The following is a 12222-nucleotide window of genomic DNA, read 5'->3' on the forward strand; positions in this document are numbered from 1 at the left end:
ACAAGGAGCGGGAGAGACAAGGAAAAGAATGGGAAAGAAAAGAAGAAACAACAGTAGGTTGAATAAGACAAGTGAAAGGAGGACAGAAAGAAGGTCATCTGAGGTGATAGATTTTCTGTATGGCGGGCTGGTTGGCGCAATTCTCCTGCTGGGATTTTGTTCTGGCTCAGGGTACTGGACCCAAGCCTCGCAGGCTAACACACACACACTTAACATATGTCTCATGTCAAACACACATATGCTCATTATGGTGGTTTTCATGGAGAAATGCAACTGACATCACAGTTGCCTTGTAAATCAATGTATGTTGCACCCTATAAACACACACATATTAATACAAACAGAGTTTCATAGTTCCTGTGGCGGGCGGCGGCCTCAGAGTCCGAACCACTCAGTGACCCCTCCTCTCCTGGGGTCCATCTTCTGCTTCTGCTTGATGTCTTCATAGAATTTCTTCTGAATATCCTCAAAGGAACCCTCTTCTGCCGTTTCATCTTTTTTTGGGAAAATGTCTGGGAAGGTGAATGTCTGGCCTTGGGCCTGCGATGCAAACAGCAAAAGAAGAGAAACGATAAGAAACTACACTTCTACCTAATAGGAATTTTGTTACTTGATCTACTCTAATTCGTTTCCAAAAACATTTTTTGAGACATATATAAACATGTCCAACTCTGTTTCCCTTTTCTTTCAAGAGATGAGAACTGAGATACTGATTTGGCATTCAGGACAGCATTTCTCTCTATGTACCACTCTTCCAGTTACACAAATAAGCTTTCTCTCTGGCATTCAATTCCTCCAACTCTCTCCCACATTTAATCTCTCCATTTCTCTGGTCTTGATTTATTCAGAGGGAGAGGATGGTATCCATTATTAATTCCATACCACCCCATCTCTGGCCATGGCTAATGCATCACTGGCCCAAACGTAGTTTGTTTCAGGCCCACCGTACAGTACAGTACAGTTCACACGCACGCACGCGCACACACACACACACACACACACACACACACACACACACACACACACACACACACACACACACACACACACACACACACACACACACACACACACACACACACACACACACACACAGGTCAACGGGTGCAGGCATGCACACATATCCATAGCCTATCCCTCTCAGCCTCACCCATGGACACCTGGAAACAAAAATGCACTATTATCAATCACAACTGGAGGCGATTCACAGCGACTTCACCTCCGAAAAAAATTGTATCATAACTTTTCGAAGATTAAAACGCATTTAAGTGTCACTTTTGTTACCAACCAAATAAAAGCATACACTTTATCATGATAAGATGGATGCTGTTTCACTTCCATGAACACAATTGTCAATCAAGTACTGTTTAAATGTGAAATATTTTATTTGAGGTCAGTGTGTAGGTGTTATGAAATGGTCTGGCTCGAATGTGAATGTTACTGTGTTTCAACCCCCAAAATTACCAAGACAAACATGCATGTCATTATCACATAGTATGATTTCATTTATAAAGGGGGAGGCATAATGAAACTCATCCAGCCTAGTGCTGAACTGAAAAAGTTTCTGTTTAACATTTAATTATCTAAAATAACAATCAATTATCTTGAAACAATCAACCAGCGTTGCTCACATTAGTGCTCCTATTATATAATGTACATGACATTTCTGTGCAACTTATATCGATGTGTAATGTGACCTTTGGCAGTAAACGCTGACAGTAAGTGGCTCTGTAGACTTTATGTGACAGACTTCTGTATCATCTTTGAAGGAATTCATTATTCACTGTCTAATGTCTCTCAGTGTATTCTATACAAGCCTACAACCATGATCCATGAATCTCCAGACAGCCAACTATTTCAACAGAACAACAATGCAGCTTTTGACTTTGATCATATCTTCTTCCAGCAACACTTAACCCCAGAATCAAAGCTCTGTAATAATCATTTCAGCACTTAACCCCAGAATCAAAGCTCTGTCATATTTATATATATATATATATATATATATATATATATATATATATATATATATATATATATATATATATATATATATATATATATATATATATATATATATATATATATATATATATATATAAAGAGACAAAGCATGACATTGATACCTACTGAATGAACTTTAGACTAACCTCTAAAAATGTTTCCAGGATATAAATTGATACACCAACAATGATAATAATAATACGTGAGAAGTATTTCTAGTCTTAAATAGCATGGGTAGCAACCAGGCAAATAATCAAGCACATCCCCATCACGTTCCCAGCAATCTGAATAGAGTTTTCCTTCAGTAAAGGCAAACAGTCTCTTTAATATACAGTATTAGAATGACAAACAAGGATTCCAACAAACCCCATGTGCATAATCAAACATAATCAAACATACGTAAGTAGAAAATGCAAAATGGGAGAAATACTTTTATAGTAGTACCTTGACATACGACCTTCTTGGCATACAACTGTCCATATTTTTGTTTGATATACGAGCGAAAATCCGAGATACGACCCGTGATTCTGGCTACAACCGCTAGTAGGTGAATGGATACGACATCAGCTGAAACTCCATCTCATTCCTGTTCGCGGAGTAAAGATGTAGCTTGTGTGCACTCGTGACTTGAGTTTCTATTCTCACTTCATCATTGTTTACGTAGCTTACGTATTTTGGCACAGGTAACGTGTTTCTATCCATTGGTTGCTAAAAATGTGGGGATTTTTTACAACACTTCAGTCACAGAACAAATTTAACTCATATCTCAAGGTAGTACTGTACATGCAGTGTTTCATATGTACAAAAGACACATGAAGCTACCAAAAAAAGAGAAGTGAACAATACAAGAAAAACAATAGTCCACCTTGCACCGGTATCTCTCTTAAACACTAACTGTTAGATAAAACTTCTGGTAGGAAGATATATCGACATATTTGCATACAAACATCTAGTTGCCTCAAGATCTGACTCACAACTGTTGTACATGCCAAGTCAACTCTGAAAATACCAGTATGACTAGGTATTTAGTTCCATTTAATATGTAAATTATGATACTTCAAACAGAATATACTTCAAGTTCCTTCATGAACCCCTGCCATTTATAAACTGTGAGATACCAGCTTTCAGGAGCACATAAATCATAACATCCACAACCTTAAAGAAAAGCCTTGTGGCTCTTATGTTCCCGTCTTGTGGAGACACCTCAATTGCAAACTACAGGTTTTTTTTAATGAATGTAGAAAGACAGAAAGAGAAGCAACGGTGCGGACCCTGTGGGGAGAAGAGGGCTTAGTCAGCAGAGAGCTGCCAAACACCAGATAAGCACCTGGAAACTGATGCCCCTGCCAAGACCCTCTATGTCTCTCTGCACCCAACAACTTTGCCATCAAGGAACATCAAATCCAGAACACAAAAACAGAACCACGCAAAGGGACATTTGCTCCAGGAATAAGTGGAGGAAGCAGTGGCAGGAAGAAAGATGGGGGTATACGCCTCGAGGAAGTGACTGGGAGAGGCAGGGGTGACAGAGGAAGGGGTCTACCACAGCATTATACACACCAGACCTGGCAGTGGGAAGACAATCAAGCAGTAGACTGAACAATACTTCATCCGACTTACTTACAAGTACTTATGCGATGCAGTGTGGACACCTTGTGTTTACACGTATTGTAGCAAAGATTAAAATTCATATGAACCTCAGAAAGTGTGACTCACAAAAAGAGCAAAGCTTTGAGACTGAACTACACAAAGTACTCGGACTCGTTAAACAAGTCTTATTGTTGGAAGTGGACCACACCCTGTGTGTGTGTGTGTGTGTGTGTGTGTGTGTGTGTGTGTGTGCGTGCGTGCGTGCGTGTGTTTGTTTAAGTGTGTGTCTGTGTTAAGCGTCTGCTGGATGTAATTTTACAGTGAAAGAAAGTGTAGGTAAAGAGCATTAATATTCTTGTTTTAAATACATACATTGCACCACAATAGAAACAGGCTAACCTTCCATTACACCTCTGTAACTTTTGTACTGTATGGGGCAGTGTAATGAAGTCACACCAAATCCACCTTCAACAGGTTGTAAAAAAAGAGTGTGTGATTTGTGATTTATGGGGAACACTGACGCCTGGCCAAAAATGACATTGGTCAGTCACTATGTGCTCAGAAGGGTTTGCTTATGTTAGCCATTACGTTTTCTACATGGCAAATTTTAGGTGTGGATATTTCCTTTTGTGCTGCTTTCATCTTTCGTATGCTAACAATTTAATGACGTTGCCATGTGGTAATACTGGTAGGAGGCACCACACTGCAAATGATGTAAACATAGTGCTCTTACATAGACGAGCCGCTACATTTTCCTTCTCAACTGGAAATGAATGAGAAACAATGGGGTGACTGAAAAGAGAAGAGAAATGTTGTCGCTCGATGACAACCAGCCCTCCTCACTTCCCCCATTGGGATCATCTCTAATCCACAGTCTCGTTTTGCTCCAGGTAGTGTAGTGCACCTTTGTGATACGATACTGAATCATGATACAGGGTTATGATTTAGCGTATCGCAACACTAGCTCCTTTTACGAACCCTGTTTAAGGTGGAACTGTTGTCCCTTTATTACACGTTGCTATTCTGTATGAAGGTGACAAAGGAATTAATTGGGTCATTGTTGGTCTTCCTCTAAGCTGGAAGAGGAGGGAGGAATAGCGATTAATCAATGTCCGCATAAAAGACGTGTCGGCAAGGCGTCAGGCATGAGGTTGTGATGTGATACTTTTTATGACGACTTATGCTCATGTGGTCACAATCGGTCACTGTCAGCTGAAAAATCAGCTGACAGTGGTTAGCAGCTAACTTAGATAGAACTTAAATATACTAAATATGTCCAATCTAAGACAGGGCAGCGTCCAGGTGGTCCCTATCCTCTGACAAGAGCATGAAATTGGTCTGCATGTAATGACAAAGGTAAACGACTGCCGTTGCTGTGTTACTGCATTATTTAAAAAACACAAGAGACATGTAAAATGTCATACTAGAAGACAACACTACTGTGCTGTACTGTTTCTTACAGAATGTTGGCATTATGCCTGAATTCACACACTGGAGTGGCATTGTGCCGCAGTTGGTTTGTTTAATGTAAATAAATGAATCTAGCGTAGCGTAGTGAAGGGTCTTGGCGGTGGCCTTGTTGCGCAACCTCAAGAGTAAAAAGGGTTTCCGTAAACAAAGGGATATAACATTTCATAGGCCTGTGTTCTTTGTGTTTACGATGGTGATATGTGCTTACTTCTTCCTCTCTGAGTTGATTTTATATTGTTTGAGAACCGCTCAGAAGACAGATTGCAATACCACAATCTAGCTGTTGGGGTTTAAACATAACACAACTTGAACTATAGTTGTATTTTCATGTAAACTATGAATTAAAAATTAACATTTCTTTCTTTTCTTTTTTTTAACATATTGAGTGTCCCCCACCTCCTGCCTGTAAGTCAGCTGGGATAATCTCCATCAACCACCGTGACCCGTGAAAAGGGGAATAAGTAGTCAGAAAGATGAATGAATGAATGAACGAATGAATGGTTATTTCTTACAGTGCTGGATTTTAAAAAACAACTTTCTATGTAGTCTTGATCAGTTTTGTGTCACACCTGAGGACCACTAAGTTTAACAAGTTAACCACCAAAGTGGGGACAGCTATCTGTATCTGATACTATTTTTGCAGTAGTTACATTCAGAAAGTACAAATGCACTTCAGTGAAATGTTACCACATCAAACTTGGGTTTGTGTGTGCGTGTGTGTGTGTGTCTGCTCATGTGACAGAGTCATACACAAACCCTAAGTAATCTTGTTTGCAGCCCCAGAGGGAAGGAAGGAAAGAGGAGAATGAAAATAGAGAGGACTGGGAGAGGGATGGAAACAGAGACACAAAGGACAACTGTATTCCATCTGCTTGACCTTTGCTTCTGATCTGTGACAAACTGAGCATGCAGTCATAACTCCAAAACAGCCACAGGGGGAAAAAGTCCTGGCGCGTGTTGGTCTATGTAATAATTTCCTTTTAAGAGGAGAAAAAATAGAAGCATGTTGAAAGAATGGACAAATGTGCATCCGCCAACCTTGGACTGCATATGAAATCAATGAAGTCAAATACGAAAGGGAAGGGATGACTTTAATTATTCATAAGTTTAGATTCACATTTGAAACGTGAAAGCCAGAGTTCTTCTAGCCTGAAATGTTAAAATGTCTTTTGACAAAAACAGGAAGGGCCGGTGCTTAAAATAGAGAGTTAGAAGCTGAAGGAAACAAAAGGCTGATTTACCCCAATAATATGAGAGCTGAATATGACAGGACGGAACCCAGACCCACTGCAGTAGCAGGCAGCGACGTGTGAAAGATGAGATCCACATTTAAATATCTGTGAGTGGGTTGGAAAGTAAGAACAGAGTAGGAACAATGCTCCTAATCCAAAAATAAAGAAGCAAAAGGAGGCTGTTGAAGACTATTACACAATCCATTGTAGTAGGCTTGATTTCATTTTCCAATATCCTCCATCTAAAGGGTAGCTTTCAAGGTATCAGATTTTATGTCCTCTGGAATGAAATGAGGTTGGAACACCATTTTATGACCGTTTAACAGCTGTAAAACTACTCTCATGGTCAAATGGTGACTTCCATTCGGATAATCAAGAGAACTAAGAAAATCAGAAAATCCAAATCTAACCCAGAAAATCCAATCTCACCCAGATTGGCCTTTCTTTTGTGTTCTCTCAAACCTCGACCACAAGGAGTTATTATAGAGCTAAATAAAATGTGACTGAGGGGTGGCGGCTAAGTACACTGACTTCTTGGATGACCACACTTGACAGAACAGAGGAGCTCTCAAAGAGACTGAAAGGGCTTTAAAGGCTCTGAAAATGTGAAAGCCATTCACACCAGAAGGAAGAGACTGTCATTTCCATTTTTTACTTAATGAGGAACAATCCAGAAGGCATCAGGAGACAGTCATTCAGAAAACAATCAGGGGACAAAAAAAAAAAAATCACCCAGATGTTGGCGGTCGTCATTATAGCACAGCCAAATCCGGGCCACACACTGAAACTTAGAGGTGTTGACGATGCGGGGAGAAATCTCATGGGGCTGTGGTTCATGTGGCTGTGGTGGCTGTGTGGTGGGGTTAACTAGTAAAGCACATAAACATCTTGAATACTGTGTGTGTGTGTGTGTGTGTGCGTGCGTGCGTGCGTGTGTGTGTGTGTGTGTGCGTGCGTGTGTGTGTACAGAAAGGTGTTCACATTGTGGTCAAACTTTGTCTGACCACACAGTTGTAGACCCTGGCAGATTATTGAGGTACCACAGAAATGAGGATTAAAGTTGAGGGAAGCCCTACAAACACAAACACTACGTATCAAGGTAAACACTAACTGAACAAACAGCATTCCCTTTATCAGCAGGTCACACTGAACAAATTGAGACCTGAAGCTGCGAGTCTGAATTTCCTGTCGTTTAAGCAGCACTAGTTGGAAGAGATTACATGCCTCGCTCAAAGGCAACTCAATTAGAGGGAAGACCATATACCACATTTCCAAACAGACTTTAGCCATCTAACTTCAGATTATAAATGTGTGATCACAACTTCTTGAGTTACTTTTGTTTGGTCTCAACCACGATATATTTTGCTGCATTTTTCTTTTTGGTTCATTTAAGTTCACAAAGCCCAGTTATAAGCTCTCCAGAGTTTGTAAAATGAAAGTCTGATTGACTATCAAGCTTGTTTACTGGAGTGTTTTGGCATAATTTTAGATTTAGGCAGCCAAATATTTATTACATAATACAGCAAAAACAGCTAGACTCCACTTTCTTTAGGTCAAACATTGGTTCCACAGAGCTATCTATATTTTTGCCATAATGTACTATCTCTGGACTTCATATCAGATTAAAAACAAATAGTTGACTGCAGTGAACTGCAAAGGATATGGTTTGATAAGTTTGATTGGAATTTCCAAGAAGGAGTAAATGTTGGCATATCGAAAGCTGTTTCTTTGTAGCTGTAAAAAAATAAAATAAAATTACCATTTGGCTATAACTGATCCAATCAAGTTTGCTTTGAACCCATAAAAATTAAACAAGAAGGGTGGGGTTTCTGTTCACATGAGACAATTGAAGAGAGCGTCCCTCACCAGACACAGTTTCCCACCAAAGTTATGGAGGCTAACGTTTTAAAATTTGTGGTCTTGGTACTAGAAAATGATTTTGATATTTATCAGCTTTCTCTAAGAATGAATCATCCCACAGAATTACAATTTCTACAATTCAACATTACAACCACGCTGTACAACTTCTTTTTTAAAAAGGTTTGGGGCGTATCAGAACACTGGTTGTTGTTTTGAACTGCAAAAACCCACAAACATGACTTTCTCTCTGACAGACTGAATGAAATAAACCTGGGTTTGCACTCAAATATTCAAGCAGAGTCTGCCAGCACCCCGAAAACATGTTCCCCCAGCATCACCAGAAACTGTCCGCAAAACATTCACATGAGATCTCCCATTCTTCTTGGTTAGCCTAGTGTTGTGTAAGGAGTATTTAGTGTTTATCTCATGTGGAATTGCATAAATATTAACTTACAAAACACAAAACAAAGGTAGCCTGAGGAAACACAACACAATCTTAATAATAATAATAATAATAATAATAATCCACCTTTAATTGTCCACACAATTGGGAAATTATGTTTTCCTCTCCAGTTTTTGTACATGCATATATATATATATATATATATATATATATATATATATATATATATATATATATATATGTGTGTGTGTTAGTCAGCATACACACACAAAACATTGTATACAGGCCTCTGAACACAACACACACTAGGGGCCTGTAGGCATGCAGTTAATGACAACGAGTGCAGGGAGGTGGAGGGACGGGTCGCAGCTTCAGGGGTGCGCCCCAATGAGCAGCTTGTGGGGGGGACGGCGCCTTGCTCAAGGGCGCCTCGGCAGTGGCTGGGAGGTGAGCTGACACCTCCCACTGTCAACTCACACTCCGAAGATGTCTGGCTGGAGCGGGAATCGAACCGCCGATGGCTGGGCGCTGTCTGGTTCCAAGACGTCCGCTCTACCGCTGAGCCACTGCCGCCCCATTGAGGAATTGAGGAAAATCAAAATTTCAAAAGGGAAATGATCATGATGACTGTTTCATGTAATAACATACATAATAATATAACAATCAAAATACAAAGTCAATAACACAGTTCAAATATATGTGAAGTTTTATCATGTGTAGTCTGCAAAATCTTGAGCGACATACTGACGACTGACATACAGACGATGTCTGGACGGTAAAAAATGTAGAAGTGACCCACTCAGCATCCTGTTTGATTCGAACAACACTACAACCATTGATCTGAGGTTCTATATGCACAATACCAGGCCCATTATGTTCATCTCTACACAAAGAGTTCATCAGACTAATACCGAATTATTCAACAGCACATTCTTATCAGCAACAACAACAAAAAATAGTCAAAACTGGGAGGGGCAGGAAAGCTGATGGAGGGGGCAGAAGAGACCAAGAGATGTTGCCTGATAATTATAAACAGCTCCTGCAGCCAGGCCTTTTTATTTTCATCTCCCGACTATGTTCCCTCATGTAAAGCCCTTGCTACACACACACACATCACAGAAGACACACAAATCACACACACACACACACACACACACACACACACACACACACACACACACACACACACACACACACACACACACACACACACACACACACACACACACACACACACACACACACACAGATGGAGATAGACTGATGAGTAGGAAGGGTGACGGACAGGGTACAGAAAGTCAATGCAAAAGATAAATACTGCTGTTTTCTCAGGAAAACGCCTCAATGGGAATACGTACAATATGCTGAAGCAATTAATGCATCACACTTAATATTAGTTCAGTCCCTTAAAACAAAGTAAGGTCAAGAAATTAGATTTAAGGCGGCAACATTTCATAATGGCAACATAAAGCAGAAAAAAGACATGATGTATAACAACAGTATCAACAACATAGTGTGATGATGACTCTGTGTTAACATGCCCTTTCATTCTTCTTTGACTTCGCTGCCGATTGCTACTAGTTACATCTTAAGCATTCCATTTTGGGCCACATGCATCATACATCATCAAAAGGTCACGGCCCGTCTGGCATTAACACAGATGTAGGGTTTGGTACCATTACTATATTTACTGCTGGAATGGTGCAGGCCCCCATCATGACTTCAATGAATTTATACCGAACATCAGGGCGGAATAAAGGCGCACCAGGCCCGCCTTGAAAAGGTTCTGTAAATGAGGCTTGTAAAAGACAGATAAGTGGCAGTGAGACCAGACCACTAACCAACAGCACCCTGCTGTGGGTTCGTTTAGGGTCATGACCCAGGCCCTCCCTCCAATTACAATGACATCTCTTCTACAGCCTGGCAACAGCCAAAGAAATTAGTCAGCTCTGGGTTGTAGTATTGTATGTTTGTGTCTCTGTGTGGTTCATGTAGCTGTTACAGTCCCATGGCGTGTGAAACAAAGACTGACAATCCTGCTGTGCAAAGCCAAAATGCAGCATCTGCAAAAACCAACCAACTGCAAACTTCCAAAAATATTCTAAACCCCCAACATCGCCAACAAAATCCAGCGGTAAAATAACACCAACAGACTGAAGAAAGATTCAGCACTTTGAGTTGTAAATTGCGATTCTTTATTTTGCCTTTCAAAGGGAGATGCAGCAGACTTTGGATTCATATGGCATTGATTCAGCATTGATGCATAAAACTTCTTAAGGCTTACTCCGTCACCCACATTTTAATTAAATAATCCCGACAAGTTTGCCAAACTTTTTGCCAAAACCACACATTTTGTTCTCCCTACTGACACAACTACATTACCAATAGAAATCTGCCATCTAATATACTGAAAGGCCACAGCAGGACACAGTCTCAGCCTAAATAGCATCTAAACAAAGTTTGAATTTAATGAAAAACCTGATGTTTAAAACTGAATAGGACCTTTAATAGTATAAAACAACATAAGTTGAAGCCTGTTCATTCTCAGCAAGCTGCATGTCTATTTACAGTCTTACACATGGAAACATCCTAATCAGTATTACATAGTTAAGAGCTATTTCAAATATTTTTCATACTCCAAAATACCACCTAAGATCAAACATTTGTTTTTTTCCAGTATCTTATCACTGTACTAAACTTTTATCTGATGTTGCTCTGACAGTCTGGCACTGGCAGAGAATTTTGGCTGGTGTAGTTGCATACTTAAATACCTGGAATGAAAGCTAATGTAACTGAAATATTTACTATAGAAAATATTTATTAATGTGATAATATAAAGGAAGAAAAATACTTAACCTCCAATAAATTAAATTGCCCAGAAATCTGTGGTGCCTGTTATTTCCCCAGATCTGAACCAGACCCACTTTGTGGGACAAAGAGCAGGAGTGAGGCAGGTGGGGGAACAGCAGCTCTGGCATTAGATTGCAGAGAATCCATTGATAGATCCGAATATACTTCTGCCCAGAGACAAAGGTGTGTGTGTGTGTGTGTGTGTGTGTGTGTGTGTGTGTGTGTGTGTGTGTGTGTGTGTGTGTGTGTGTGTGTGTGTGTGTGTGTGTGTGTGTGTGTGTGTGTGTGTGTGTGTGTGTGTGTGTGTGTGTGTGTGTGTGTGTGTGTGTGTGTGTGTGTGTGTGTGTGCGTGCGTGCGTGCGGTAGTTTTCATGTCTGGGCATGTCTGCTCCCAACCTGCTACTGGAGACATTGGACCCCTGGTAACAGAGCTCTCCGGAAAAGATCATCACCATCTAAATACACACCCAGCCACCCACAAAGACGTTTACATCTATCTGGTCTTGAATAGACAGTTGGACAACAACAACAATAACAGCTAAGAATAACACAAACAAATCTGTCCATATTAGAGATAATGACCAACAGACAGTGAATCCTGCTGCTTTTAGCCATTCATCCAGCCCCTGTGCCTTAAATCCAAATCACACCTAAACCTTGCCTATCTCAGCATTCCTACCACATTACACACACACAAACACACACAACCACAGCTGTTCACTATCATTATCTCCTCCATCTATGTCATTCACACCCCCCAACCCCCACAATGTACCCCATTTCTCTCCCGTCAATGCATGTAAACAACCCTCA

The 12222-nt window shown here is 40.4% G+C and overlaps 1 protein-coding gene across 2 annotated transcripts in view; it reads right to left on the reverse strand.

The window, feature by feature from the left end:
* mrpl23 (mitochondrial ribosomal protein L23) overlaps window positions 1-12222 on the reverse strand; it is a 42230-nt gene that overhangs the window by 805 nt on the left and 29203 nt on the right. The window contains exons 5-6 of one of the 2 annotated variants that reach the window (XM_068314064.1): window positions 9037-9125; window positions 1-540 (exon numbers count right to left, since the gene is read on the reverse strand). The exon at window positions 1-540 is cut by the window's left edge and continues 805 nt beyond it. In XM_068314064.1, coding sequence (XP_068170165.1) covers window positions 315-540; window positions 9037-9125 — 315 coding nt within the window. In that variant the 3' untranslated portion in view covers window positions 1-314. The remainder of the gene's footprint in view (window positions 541-9036; window positions 9126-12222) is intronic. The other variant, XM_068314065.1, reaches the window with a different exon arrangement.

Source organism: Antennarius striatus, chromosome 4 (genome assembly GCF_040054535.1).
Source record: "Antennarius striatus isolate MH-2024 chromosome 4, ASM4005453v1, whole genome shotgun sequence".
Taxonomy (NCBI): Eukaryota; Metazoa; Chordata; class Actinopteri; order Lophiiformes; family Antennariidae; genus Antennarius; species Antennarius striatus.